Raw genomic sequence first — 14,649 nt, 5'->3', positions numbered from 1 at the left:
CAATGGGTGTCCATCACCCATTACCAAAGCACAGAGCATTAAGCTTTGCCGCATGACCCCCAGGTCTACTTATCAATGCCTGTGTCAGTCTGGAAGATATATGTGCAGAATTGTCACACATAATCTCCATAACCTCCTGAAGAGATGACGTTTATTGTTTCTGATTGCACGGTTTAGGCAGAGTCAACCCTTGAAAAAGGGAACAGGATGAATTCCACTTCATAGTTCCTGGCACCGAGAAGGTTTGACCACAGGCTATCTTTAAAGGAACTCTAGGTACATCCAGCAGAAATGTACTGCTGGAACTCAGTTCATGGCGAGGACAGTATCAGTGATGGCTCATTAGTGATTGATGAGGAGTAAAAACACCTTTCGTCCCAGGTACATAGACTTAAAAACAATTTGTTTATTGACAGCTGATGAAGAAGAATCAGAGCAGCGGTTGCTTGATTCTTCAGGCATAAACTCCAATTTAAGGATCAAACGTGAGTGATATCACTGCATCATCCCAGAGGCAGATGGCAGATGGCATTGCAGTGGCTCAGACTTGTTGGCTCATTTTAAAGCTGTATTTTATTACGCAAATTATAAAAAATAATAAAAAAGAAAAATAATTCATTTCACTGAATGAAGTTGGAATAAACATGCTTTGAAAACTGCTGTAATTGGATCTCTCATGGTCATGATCAAGGCTGAGTCAATTTTTATGCCTAACATTTCTAACAACCAGCACAAGTGTAGGCTTGGGGTTTAGGGATGTAGGCCACAATTTGAGTAGGGGTTTCATAGGACAGAATATGTTGCTATTGTCACTATTTAGGTGGCTATGACATCAAACATTCCACTTTAGAGAGGCACTTAGACATTTCTCAAGCCTTGTGGTGAGTATACCCAGCAACACTATCAATTATTTGGGTACCATCAGCATATAGAAAAGGCTGATTCAAAACCACTGCATTAAGTCGCCTATGCCTTTGCTCCCTCCGCAGCCTTGGCAGCCCCATCTCCCTCTCTGGTTTACTCCCCCACACCCCTCCCCAGCTCCTTTTTACCTCTGCTCCTAATGGGGGACATGTTCCTCCGCTACCTGACTATGCAACTGTAGCCCCTGTTTCTACTCTAAACTGCTTTTCCTGAACACTGAGACCTGAGCAACATGGCTGATACCCGGTGGAGCTGCTAGACAGCTATTGAGGAGATTGGCCCTGGATTCCCCCTCGACTGTCATCCACCCAGACGGACATTGGGCACAGTTATCATCTTCATCTCCCTGCTCTGACTCCTTCCCCCCCTCCCTCTTACAAATTCTCACTACTCTGCTTTTGTTTACTGTACCCTACTATGATCCTATAACTGATGTAACTTGTAACGTAACGATCCTGTGGTAAAATGCTACAGAATCTGTGAACCTACCTCTAACCGTGGGGACCTAACTTTTTGACCGATGCCCGGTGGAACTACTTGATAGCTATAGATGAGATGGGCTGTGGACTTCCCCCTCTGCCGTCACCTACCCAGCCGGACTTTGGGCAGACTCTCCCTCGTCTCTCCATCCAGTCTATCTCCATCCTTTCTCCCTCCTATACCTTTACCCCACCCCCTTACCCGTCTAAGCTCCATTTACCTCATCTTCCGACACTCTTGAAAAGTTTTCTTGGAACTGTTGTAACTGATGTAATTTTGTAGATCCTTATGTAAAGCGCTCTGAGAACTCCAGGTCTAGCCAGCGCCATATAAAACACATCTAAAATAGGGTCATAAAGAGATTGAATAGCAGTAGATACATGGTAGAACCTAGCAGGACACCCCAAGGTCATGGTTCGGCTTCTCAAACGTGGTGGGTGCAGCGAAATTTGGAAATATCTATCTGTGAGAAATTGTGTTTTTAGTTGACTGGGTTGTGAACCCCGGTAAAGCAACAGCCACAATCCCTAACAGGGTGAAACACAGAAAGTCAGTAAATGAACCTGTGCTTAACCCTGGGTAGCTTGGCACAAAAATCAGTCAGGCTTAACTTAAAGGCAATGAGTAAAGTATTAAAGCAACACACAAACAGTAATAATGTAAAAACAGAACACAAGAAAAATCCCACACCAATTTAGAAAATAAATGATTTGAAAAAAGGAACCAATCAGCAGAACAGGAGTTATACATTTTTAAAATTTTTAGCAAAAAGCAGTGCCTAAAAGATCAAAGCGCCAACTGCAGACATCTAATTTAGACCGGGTCAAAGTCAAAATATATGGTCGACCACAATGGAGTGTGGTGTCAATACAAGAAGTAGATGCGCCCGGTCGACACTTACCTTTAGACTTAGAAGAAATTTAAAGCTAAATGTTCTGAGAAGGTACCTTTCAGCGGGGCAATGCTGCAGGTGTTGTGCAGTGACAGAGCTTCGTCACCGAGGAGCCACTGGAAGTTGCAGTGAAGATTTCTACGTTTGGACTTTGTCACTTTTATGGAATTAGAAAATATCCAGAGGGATGAGGGAGGAGGCTGTAGCCAATGAAAGTACCAGAAGGCAGGATCCCCTTTGGTGTGGAACAGCTAAACAGGATTTACTGCTGTGGATAAAAATGTAGTGGGAGCTACCACAAAGTCAGTCTGACTGGCAATGCACCTCAGGCAAATCGACAAGCAGGTTGGTCATTGTCTTCCCTTGGTTCTCCAAGCAGTTTTTAGCCAAAAAAGTATTAAGTTCTAAGTTTTAGATTTTGTTAATCTGGCCAACTTTAGCACTACCATCAAGGGTCCAAAACTGAAGTGTCAGCACTTGGGGGAGGGGGGTTAGGACTCACTCAGCTCGGGTCCAGGTACAGGTTCAAGGTGGTTTGCGCCTGTTATATCCCTATGGTTCTGAACAGAAGGCCATCAAATTATCACTTTGAGTCACTTTGGTTGTCGTGGGTTTAGTGGGTGAAGGGTTCAAGGCAGACTCAAGGCAGCAAAGCAGTTCTTCTTGGTGCAGCTAATGAGTCTTGTGGAGAACACAAAAGGCCACAGCCGCAGACAGTCTTATGAGAGTCCGTCCAAAGGTCCAGAAAGTGAACTGAAGAGTGACTCTGAGGGTCTCATTTTTATACTTGGTGCTTTCTTTGAAGGAGAAGTTTCTAGAGGTTTCTCTTTGAAGTGTTTGAAATTTCCTAAGTACCTTGTCCTGGCTCCAGTCTGGCTGCAGGGGCAATGCAGTGGTGACAAGCCCCTTTTGTGTTCAGTTTATTTATTTATTTGCAAGTTTGTACCGCGCTAGAATCGACTCCCTAAGGAGTATCTCCGCGCCCTTTAGCATCATCAATGTCAAGACAAATACTGGCCGTGTACATTATAACATTAAGAAAATATGTTAGTCTTGAAAGAGGAAGGTTTTTAATTGTTTCCTAAAAGGAAAATGTTCTCTAAACGCTCTGATAGCTATGGGGAGGCTGTTCCACAACATGGGACCTGCCACAGATAAAGCTCTGAACCCCTGTCTTGCTTTCCTAGCTCTGGGGACACATAGCAAAGCCCGTTCACCAGATCTAAGGGAGCGTGTGGGAACATATGGAATGAACTTGTTGGCCAGGTAAGCCGGGCCTGACCCCGTCAGTCATTTATGTATGATACAACATATTTTAAACTTCACCCTTTGTTTCACTGGTAACCAGTGAAGTTTAATCAGCAAAGGTTTTGAGGGTGTTCGAGGAGGTGCGTTTAGTACAAGGCGGGCAGCAGTATTCTGCACCACCTGCAATCGTGAGATGACTCCTTCGTTAGCAGATAATAGCAGGCCGTTACAATAATCTAGTCTGCTTAACACTAACGCTTGCACCAAGGCCTTTCTTGTGGCGTCTGGGAGTAACGGAAACACCTTCCGAAGCAGCCCAATGATATGAGTTGCAAGTGGAGCTGTGCCCAGCTCCGCCCCATCCTGATAGCAGATGGCCGAGTCAGGCATAGCTAATCCCTCTATTGTGTGATTGTCTGGGAGAAAGTCACAAAGTCCAACTGCCAACTATGACCAGTCAAGTGACCTAGAACAAGCTGCAGGCATCAAACGGCAAATGCCAGGCAAATGACAACTTTCTAAAAGTAAACACATCATCTCCTTGTGTTTGCTTTGTTTGCCCTAAGTTGGCAGGGTATGCCCAGACATGGGTCCCTTGCTCACTTTGCCACTAGATTCCAGCTAGCCTGGCTGATGAGTGGTGTTACCCCGAAACTGGTCCCAGGATGCTTGTTTCTGGTCCAGGGAAGACCTGGCGTGGCAGTTCGGACTGGACTGTTCCCATGAGGCACAGGGTCAAGACTGATTTGCCTATCGCTAGGTCTAAACTGGGGTTGCACAGTGAGCTAAAGAATGATGATAAATTCAACCCTGATCTGTGACTGGGGGTGAGTGTCTGAAAAGTTTCAGCGCTCCGTCTATGATCTCCCTGTGTTAACTTTTTAAAAGTGGTATTTTCAAAATTGTAACTTAAAATCAGACTTCACAATTAAAGAAGATTTTTAATTACAGTTTCATATATTTCAAACATGAACTGCTTACCTATTAATAGTTATCACTTATTATAGGTAATAAGGCAATCCAATATTATCCTATGGAACAGATAGTCGTTACAGTAGAGAAAAATGAATTTAGGAGTTCTTCACTACCAGTACATATCCAAACTTTTAATTGCAATCACCCTGCCCTATGGGCTACCTAAGGCCTACATTAAGGGGGGACTTATATGCAGTAAAATAGGGGTTTAAGACTTGACAAGGGGGTTATATTGCTAAGTTGAATTTGCAGTTTGAAATCACATTTAGGATGCAGTGGCAGGCCTGAGACATGTTTCACGGAGAGACTTAAGTGGGTGGCATAATATGTGCTGCAGGCCCTGGGCATATGCTATACCACTCTACAAGGGACTTATACGTAAATTAAATGTGTCTAACCCTAATCCTTACCTCTTCCCAGGCTGAAGCTATTCATACTGAGATGTTAGCAGCTATAATTAAATGGCTGTACATGCAATTTCAAGTTTTATATGTCTTGGTAGTGCAAAACTCAAAAATTCTCTTTTCACTACTATGAGGTCTATGTGTCCCATAGGACATTTCACTGGGGTCTGGTCTCAGGATGCTTGTTTCCGGTCCAGGGAAGACATGGCTTGGTAGTTCGGCCTGGACTGTTCCCATGAGGCACAGGGTAAGACTGATTTGTATATGGTCATGTCTGAACTGGGGTGGTGGAGTGAGCTAACGAATGATGATGGATTAAACCCAGATCAGTTGACTGGGGGTGAGTGTTTGATTTGCTCAAACGCTTCGTCCATCATCCCCTTTGGTATTGCTTTGTTCGCCCTAAGTTGGCAGGGTATGCCCAGACGTGGGTCCCTTTCTCACTTTGCCACTGGATTCAAGATAGCCTGTCTGATGTGGGTTATGAACCCGAATTCGGTCCCAGGATGTTTGTTTCCAGCCCAGGGAAGACCTGGCTTGGCAGTTCGGGCTGGACTGTTCCCATGAGGCACTGGGTCAGACTGATTTGCATATGGCCATGTCTGAACTGGGGTGGTGGATTGAGATAAAGAATGATGATGGATTAAACCCAGATCAGTTGACTGGGGGTGAGTGTTTGATTTGCTCAAACGCTCCATCCATGATCCCCTTTGGTATCACTTTTAGAAAGTGGGCATTTTCCTGACCTTCGTCTATTTAGTGCCTGTAGTCTCCTCTGGGTCACATGACTGGTTGTAGTTGGCAGTTAGGACATTTTTAATTCCTCTAAGACAAGCAAACAATAGAGGGATTAGGTGTGCCTGAATAGGATATCTGATGGCAGGACTGTAGTGGAGCTGGGCGCAGCCCCCCTTGCAACTGAATAGGCTGTGCTCTGCCTTTGCACAAAGGGCTTGTCACCACTGCTTTGTCCCTGCAACCAGCTTAGAGCCCTTCTATCCTTTTGTTTACCATAGAGATGGAGCTGTGGAACTCTGACACCCTCAGCAGTGCTAAGCTGCTGAAGCGTTGCAAACAGAAGGGCCGGAAGGCTGCCAGACTCCATGTAACCCTCAGAGCCTTGGAGGAAGTGCATAGCTGACAATCAACCTCAGGAAATGATGATAATGATGAGGGAGGAGCACTCTCAGAGGATGAGAAATTGATTACCCAGTCCTGGGTCCTGAGCTGCAAGGAGAACCCAACTCTAATTCAGCGGATGGCCTGGATGGGGCAGGAAGCACTGTTTGGGTACACACTTCTGGGGGTAGCTTAGTGAAGTACATGCCTACAGTGGGGAGGAATACACTTCTCACACATGAGTAAGATGACCAGACAGAGTATGCCCCCATGAAAGCCATATTTATTTCCAAATTTGGCCTGAACACAGAGAAATACTGGCAGATGTTCAGGGACAGCCACAAACTCCCAAGCCAGCTTGGGTCAACTTCTTAGACTACTCCGGCAAGGCACTGAGTGGTTGGGTGAAAAGCAGAAAGGTTGATGATTATGTTGGGCTATACAACTTGATCTTGAGGGAGCACATGCTTAATACCTATTTTATAGACCTGCACCAATACCTGTTAGATAGCAAGCTAAGTGACCCTAGGAAGGTTGCTGAGGAGGGGGACCTCTGGATCACCAAAGCATATCGACAAAGGTACCTGGGGTGAACCCAAGACGTTTGTGTCAGATTACCCTCCAGCAGGGTGAGGGGAAAATCATGGGAGACCCAGACAAGTCTCAGACTAGGGGGCATGGAAATGGTTTCCATGCCCCTTCTAAGAGGAAGGCGGGAGATTCTGGTGGGCTAGAGCGCCCATTTCCAATCCCACTGCTTTGATTGTTCTCAGCTACCTAACAAGCAGGGGGACCCTGTCTGTCCTAAGAAACCACCCACGTTTGTGATCTCTACAGGGATGATAGGTAGTTCCCAGGTGCAGGAAGTAGATCATGCCCTAGTCTCCCATATTCGGGAGGTGAACTCAGAGGGTGGGCTGGTGATCCCTGAGGGGGGGAGTCATCACTTCCACCAGGTTCCCTAACACTGATCTGAGGGACACCGGGGCCAGCCAGACCATGGTGACACAATACACTGGTCAAGAGTGTAGGGTAACTCAGGCCCATGTCAGGACTTTCTCCACCTCATAACCCTGATATCCCTGGAGTGGATTAGGTAGGTGACCTAGAGAAGGGTCATATCTAGCCCCAAGATGCCCATTGACTGTAATCTGGGGAATGAGTTGCCACTGGTGGTGAAAGCACTAGGAGGGCGCGGCCACCCAGGGTGCCCTGAAATGTGAGAATTTCTGGCGATACCACACCCAAATAGAGGGTACAGAGGCATAGATGGAGGGGCGGGGAGGAAAGACTCAGCCCTGACCCCTGCTTAGCCTGAGCTGAGTAACCAGTCACACACTACTACCCTGGAATGGTAGGAATGAGAGAGGAAAATTGTTGCCCAAGACCCAGGATTGTTGCCCCCCACTCTGAGAAATCTGAGGCTAAAGATTCCTTGATGGCCTAGGGCTTGGCTTGTGATACTTACAGCTGTCAGTGGCCTCTGTTGGTTGCTGTCCTTATGAGCAGAGCTTTCCTTGGATTTGGGTTCTTATCCAAGGGGTGGAATGGGCCACATCAATTTGTTGCCTATGGTGGAACTGTCTGCATGCACTGTATGCATCTGTGAGCAAGTTCTAGTTAGGTGCTACACAGTTGGGATCCACAGGTAAGGAGAATTGTTCCCACTGGATCAGCTCGGAGGCCCCAGAGAGTATAGACATGGTTCAGAGGAGAAGGACTGGCAAGTTTCCCTGCAGTAGTGGGCCATTGTCCAGTTTCTATCACCCTAAGCCCTCAAGGTATTGTTTAGTCTACACTTCCTTTAAGTTGGAGGGTTCAGTTGAGTAGCTCAGGAAAGTGTGGAAAGAAGGATCCAACTGAATTCAGAAGGGCATAGAACTGGCACAGGCCTCTGTAATGTCCATGTTCTAACGCCTAAGCAGGGTAGCCCATCAAAGTATTGATTAGTCTTCCCACGCTTTATTCTGGATGGGTTCACGGTGAACCTGGCCTTCAATGCAGGATCACCCCCAAAAGCTTTGCCTTGACCCTCCATTTGTTGTCTGAATTGTTTTTTGTTGGCATTTGGGCTCTGTGTAATTTTCTTACTGATAACCAGTTCTAAGGTGCTTATGCTCACTCCTTTAAACATGGTAAGACTGGCTTACAACTAATCGGCACATTTATTTTACTTTTAAGTCCCTTGTAGAGTGGTATACCATTACACAGGCCCTGTAAATTAAATGTGACTAGTGGACCTGCAGCACTTTTTGTTTCACCCACTTCAGTAGCCCCTTAAAACATGTCCCAGCCCTGGCATTGCAACCTGAATGCAGTGTGAAACTGCCAATTAGACTTGACAATATGAACCCCTTGCCAAAACTAAATCTTCCCTTTTATTACATATGTCACCCCTAAGGTAAGTCATAGGTAGCCAACAGGGCAGGGTGCATTGTAACTAAAAAGATGGACTGTACATTTAAAGTGTGAAGGTCTTTTATTAAGCACTGTGAGGCCTACCTGCCCCATAGGATAACTTTGGGTTGCGTTATTATATTTAATAAGTGCTAATTTTTGACTTGGGATAGATACGCATTTCATGGTCGCAATCTATTAAATTGTAATTAAAATTCCCCCTTAATCGTAAAGTCATATTTGAAATTACAATTTTAAAACTGCTAATATTAAGTACAGTTACCCTTGGGTGTAATCAATTCTCCAGTAAGCCAAAAAGTGGTTAGAAAAAGGGCATCCAAGACGTATACCAGGACCTAGGGGGCTAGAACATTTTTTTTTTGATTGGAGCTATTTCATTTCCTCAGTGGTAAGTTAAGGTAGAACTTGTTGCAAACACCTTTTGCCTCTGTATTATGAAAACAAATTTCTGGAGGTGGTAATGTGGGAAAATAATGGAAATGCATATTTTTATGTTGCATTTATTATGCATGCTGTAGGTTCTGCTGTTTCCTGTGTGGTTTTGTCACATTGATGCAATACAGTGTTGTACTGTATTGTGATTGTGTTTATGTTTTAGCTATCCTGTTGTGTTTTGCCCTATCATGTTTTAACTATGTTTTTATTTTGCTGTGTGTATGGTGTTGTTTGATATTCTGTTATATACTTATGTACGTCAACAAATGTTGTTGTATGTGCAGTTACATGCAGCACAATCTTTTAAAGTTCAAGAGACAAGCAACCATTTACCACTGCACGAAGTGCTGAAACAGAACATCCCCAGCTCTTCAACTACTTAAGACACAAATGACACTAAAATGGTGTATAGAACTTGCAGTGCTCTCTCACATTTGATACAGACCAAAGAGTGACTAAAGCTAATGCTTCAATGTCTGTTCTTTAAAAGAGGGGAGGAAAGAGAACATAAGGTAATACATTACCATGCCCAGACCATGTACCTTTCAAGACAGTGGACCACGTTTTCTAAGGGGAAGCTTCACATGCATATTTCAAACAGTAATTTAAAGTATGTTGTTTGCCTTGTAAATAATTTAAATTAGCTATCATTTTCTGATAAGCATAAATGAGCTATGGCTATCATAAATAAATTACTCCCAAAGCCTTTGGTTCTCCTTTAATGAACTTCTGCAGGAAGCATGGTGTTTGGCTCGTCAGTGACCCCTGGTGGACTGGACTGGAACTAGCAGCAGGGATGTACTGCGTCACCACAAACACTCCATTGCCTGATAGTGCTGCCATCTTGTTAAGGATCCTATTAAAGGAATAAAAAACATTAGTGAAAACCTATTTATGTATTTGGTTCCTCACAACCTAGGTGGTTAGTTAACAACAATGGATAGGCGTGCACAGAGCAAAATGCACACATTTATGTATGCACACAGGGCTGCTAGGTTTCCAGACTGATGTGTGTGGCACTTATATGAATTATGGTAACGTGTGATATTTCTCAGTCTTAGGTGTAAAACATTGAGTGACACTATGGGCCTCCTTACAATGTTGGGCGGAAACTTTGCAGCCAACACCATCTCGGATTTGGGAACCGCCCAACCGATTGCAATGTGACCGAACACTGTTCGGTCAGAGTCCCATTGTTCTCTATGGGAGCCCGTGCTCCGCCCGACAACGCAGGCTCCAATGGGGAAATGAGGTGTGTCTGTAAAACCCTGCACCCTGTAGCTGGCACCCCACGGTTTACAATCCAACTGTGAACATTGTAATCATAATTCCAACTGTCGGACAGTGGCTTTCTGCCCAACATCATAATGAGGCCCTAAATTGCAAATGTAATCAATGACACATGCAGTAAAATGTCATCATTTCCCCATAGCAGAGGTCTTGCCTTTTCAACAGCGAGAATTATTCAAGTGCGAATTCTTCAGGACTGGTAACGTTTCCCCAAAAGGGACCTGCCACCATCGCTCACACAGTGTCTTTAGCCAAAAAGCCTCTAGATACTGCATTTCTTTTGTGTCACTGATGTTGGAAAATTAAAAAGTAACTTGAAATGTATGTCGTTCAGCAATAGATAATGTATTTCCCATTTCTCTCTTTCATGCGGTGAATACATCAGAAAGTATTTTTAATTAACAACGTTTAGCATCAAAAAAGTTTTAGATGGAATGCTTGAATTAATCTCGGGCCACCTCACATTAGACCCAGCTATATGCTAATTAACTTTGACACTGCTCAACTGAAACCAAGTTAACCCCACTCCAGAGCTTCAATCAAGGGGATACCAGTCTTGAGTTGCCCGTTTCCGGTTCACAGAGGAACTGGTCTGGCAGTTTGGGCTGCACTGTTCCAATTAAAGCAGTGTCAAGAGTGATTTGCATAAGGCTAAGTCCAAACTGAGGTTGCTTGGTATGCAAAATAAAGATGAACTGGGATATGGCCCCAAGTAATTAACAGTGGTTACTGAAGTGACTCTAGAGATTTTGCCTGAGTTCCTCATCTTGCACTAGTGTTGACATGCTTGTTGCACTGAATAGCTGCCTGTGGTCACACATTGTCAGATAAACTTAGTTTGCCAGCTGATCTCTCTGATGATTATTGATGTACCACCTGTTTCTAAATGATCACATCAGTCTACAAGCTGGCAAGGAGAGCAGAGGATCTTAGCAGTTGATATGCTAAGCCAGGAGAAACCTGCTGCGGTCCTGCACAGTGGAGAGTATGTCTGCATTTAGCCCAAACGCCCAAAGAGGAAAGGAAAAAGAAGTTACAAGGCTTTGATGACTCAGCTGAGCTGTCAGAGGTTTCTCAGAGAGATCAGAGAAGCCTCACCTTAGCTGGTGCAGTGCGTGGTGAGTTATGGGTTCTGAGTCAAGGTCCTATTCGATGACTGGCACTGGGAGAGATAGTCACAATGCACAACCTGGTGCGAGCAGCAGTGCATGAGACCCACTAAGGGAGCATGATCCCACAAACCAGTACCCGAATTACGAGGCAGGTAATGTGCTTGTTAGGGGCATGGAGACATTAAATGAAAGCGCTTTCAGGATGTCGGCTCAACTCACCTTATGTGTGTGACTTATTTTACACAATAATGGTAAAAATATTTCTAATATGTGTTAGTTTAGCACTGGATGCATGGCACTTGGCAAGGCTGCATACAAAACGTTCTGCTCAGCTCAAGCTGAATATAGTCAGTGCAAGTAAACAGAAAATTAATTCATGCTGTCTATTTAAAAAAAAAAAAATAATCCAATTAAACAAGATCCTTCTTACCTAGAGCACTACTATTACAAAAGAGACCATCTAATCACCAAACTACTTTTATTAAGCAAGGGGGTATTCAGACAAAATATTGAAACAAAAATATTGTGTAACAAAACTATCGTGATTTGACAAGAATATCGATTTAAGGAAAGTAACATTGATTTTGAAAATATTTAAGTCATTGTTTACAAAAATATAGTTGTTAATAATAATGTTTTTTAATTCTTGTTAAGTATTCTGGTTTATAATTAAATGCATATGTTGTAAATGTTTTGTATAATTATTGTTTATGTTTTTTAATATAGTTGTTAAATTTGTAGTAGTTATTCAATTAAATGTAATACATTTTTGTGATTTCCAGTACTGTAGAGGGTTGCGGGTTTATAGGGGTACAGGTTGGGAAGTAATTTAATTATAATTAATTAATAATTAGTGTTCAATTAATAGTAATTATTTAATTGATAATTAAGTATGTTAATTGAGTAAAGCATTTGTTCTTATATTAAATCTTAGGAGAGAGTTGTGGGTTTTACATGGGTTATAGGGTGGGATGTAATTGAGGGGCTGATTACGATGATGGTGAGACCACCAGGGGGCAGTCCCACCGCCATCGTAATAGTGTTTACTGCCCGCCATATTAGGATGGTGGGCGGATATCTGGCAGTCGGAGAGACTAACTGCCACTCATCCGACGGGTGTCGGAGGGAGATTTATCCCTACAACAGTGGCGGTGCCTGCTCAGGCATAGCCGTACAAATTACTGTGTCCCTTTCCGCCGGCCGTTTCATGACAGGTAACCCGGCTGGCCCACCTTCCCTCCTTCCCCTCTGGACCCATGACATGGCGCCTGGAGGCACCTATTGTGCCCCCCTACATATCCCTGAACCATCTTGCATGCACCAAATGGTGCCTGCAACTTAGTGCAGGGATATGCATAAAGTGTACTTTTTTGTACTGCGCCGTGTGCTGCAGCCCGCAGCACACACCGCAATGCAAAAGATACACTTTGCGACAACCTTGAAGGCAGTCACATTGTAATTACTATTGTGGAACCTCCGAGCGCTAGTCAGGCAGTCCCATTTCACACCAGGATGGCGGTCGGACAAAAGTCCAACCGCTATCAATGACAACAATCAACAAAACAACTTTATTCAATCTAGTTAAAAAGCATGGATCATAAACGTACATACATTAAAACAATGTTTCTGACAATAAAATCTACTGGGAAATAAATAAATGAATATTAAAAGCACCTATTACAAACCCTAATCAGTGGCACTTAAAATATAACAATTCCCCAATATACAGAGTTTATATATGTGATGTCGTTAATCAGTAAAGTAAACACAGTGCAAATTCCACTATCACAATTGCCTACAAAAATCACAATTAGTATATAACAAAAAATTAATTACAGCCAAAATGACTGACACAGTCATAAAAGCAATAAAAAGAACCAAAGATTCATTCTTAAGTCAATTACATAATTTCCTAAGGCACAGTTAATTAGTTATTTAAATTTAGACGGCTCTTAATTTTATAGATTGTCTCCTTCGCTTACAACCCCAAAGAAATGAGGTGACAGAGAAATAGACAAAGGGATCATTAAGCTTTTTCAAGATAAACCGGGCAATACGACATTGTGCAAATATATATCGTTTTAAGAGCGGTAGAATATATCTAGATCTTTGTTCTTTATAAAAGTGACAGAAAAAAGGACTTGAAGGTCAGGTTGTTCTGAGGAATTATCACAGAGGCAGGGTGTCAGATCATTAAAGGAGTACTTCTTAGCAGGGAAATCAAGCATCAAAGGAATTCAATTAATGTGAAACCCCAGAAGAATGAATCTGTGTTGTAAATTCCTAACTACTCACCCTTCATTGGGTGCGGAGTCAGTTGGTACAACATTACAATGGATTTTGCATGATACCTTTCCTTTCTTTCATAAGCTCCCTTTGCTAGAAAAAGTACTTTGGGTCAATTTTTTGGAAATTTAGAGCAGGAACTCCGATTTGTAAATAATTCAGGTACATCTAAGGATAACAGCATAGATTTAACATACTACAACCAGACAATTTTCTGTACCTTATCCAGTAACAGACAATTTATTATGATAGTCTGAGTTAGGTCTACTGTGCCTCTTTTCCATATTGAGTGCCATAACATAATAGGGGTAAGTCTTATAATGTCAGTCACGTAGGGTAAGTCTAATTCTAAGTGGCAGACATAGTTAGAAAATGAACCAGGGAGAGAAACTACCTTCTTGAAAAACACATCCTCTAACTTTAGGAGAGAATCTATTGATGCTGTTACCCATAGACATGCCCCATATGTTGTGGCCTCGACTGTTTTAGCAGTATAGATCTTCTTTATGTTGGCGATGTTTTTGAGCCCAATTCCTTGATAAAACTGGAAATCGCAACCATTGTTTGCTCCATTATTAATGCCCTGTTATTCACCATGTGTGACCAAGATTGTTTATTGTCAAAAGATACCCCTGGGTATGGAAAAGTCTTCACTACTTCCACTTTTTGACTTCCAATATGGAAAGATGGGATTCTTTTAGAGGGCGGTAATTCTGTGGCTAGAACAAAGGTTTTGGACTAATTTACTCAATCATAATCAGGCCCTAAATAAGAATTATTTAATAATAAATTTTTTTTCCTAATAATTAATTTTTAAATATTATTATTCTTTAAATGACAAATAACTATGCAAAGTCTGTAATAGATTAAATGTTTTTTTGGGGTGTGAGTTGTTGTTTTTGTATTTGTAAAGTGTGTGTAGGAGATTCATTATACAAAATAATAAAATAATTATAGAAATGATAAATAATTATGTTAACTATGTAAATACATTGTTTTATTTATTATATATTAGGTGTCAGTTGTTGAATTTGTAGGAGTAAATGGTGGGAAGTTAATTAAATAT

The 14,649-nt window shown here is 42.6% G+C and overlaps 1 protein-coding gene across 2 annotated transcripts in view; it reads right to left on the bottom strand.

Moving 5' to 3' along the window:
* LOC146839623 (membrane-spanning 4-domains subfamily A member 15-like) overlaps positions 1-14,649 on the bottom strand; it is a 174,078-nt gene that overhangs the window by 143,608 nt on the left and 15,821 nt on the right. For both annotated transcript variants that reach the window (XM_085651700.1, XM_085651701.1), the window contains exon 2: positions 9,592-9,751. In XM_085651700.1, coding sequence (XP_085507826.1) covers positions 9,592-9,751 — 160 coding nt within the window. The remainder of the gene's footprint in view (positions 1-9,591; positions 9,752-14,649) is intronic.

This window comes from Triturus cristatus, chromosome 4_1, assembly GCF_964204655.1.
Source record: "Triturus cristatus chromosome 4_1, aTriCri1.1, whole genome shotgun sequence".
In the NCBI taxonomy this organism is placed as follows: Eukaryota; Metazoa; Chordata; class Amphibia; order Caudata; family Salamandridae; genus Triturus; species Triturus cristatus.
The sequence above is the reverse complement of the archived record's forward strand: the minus strand, read 5'-3'. Positions and strand labels throughout refer to the sequence as shown.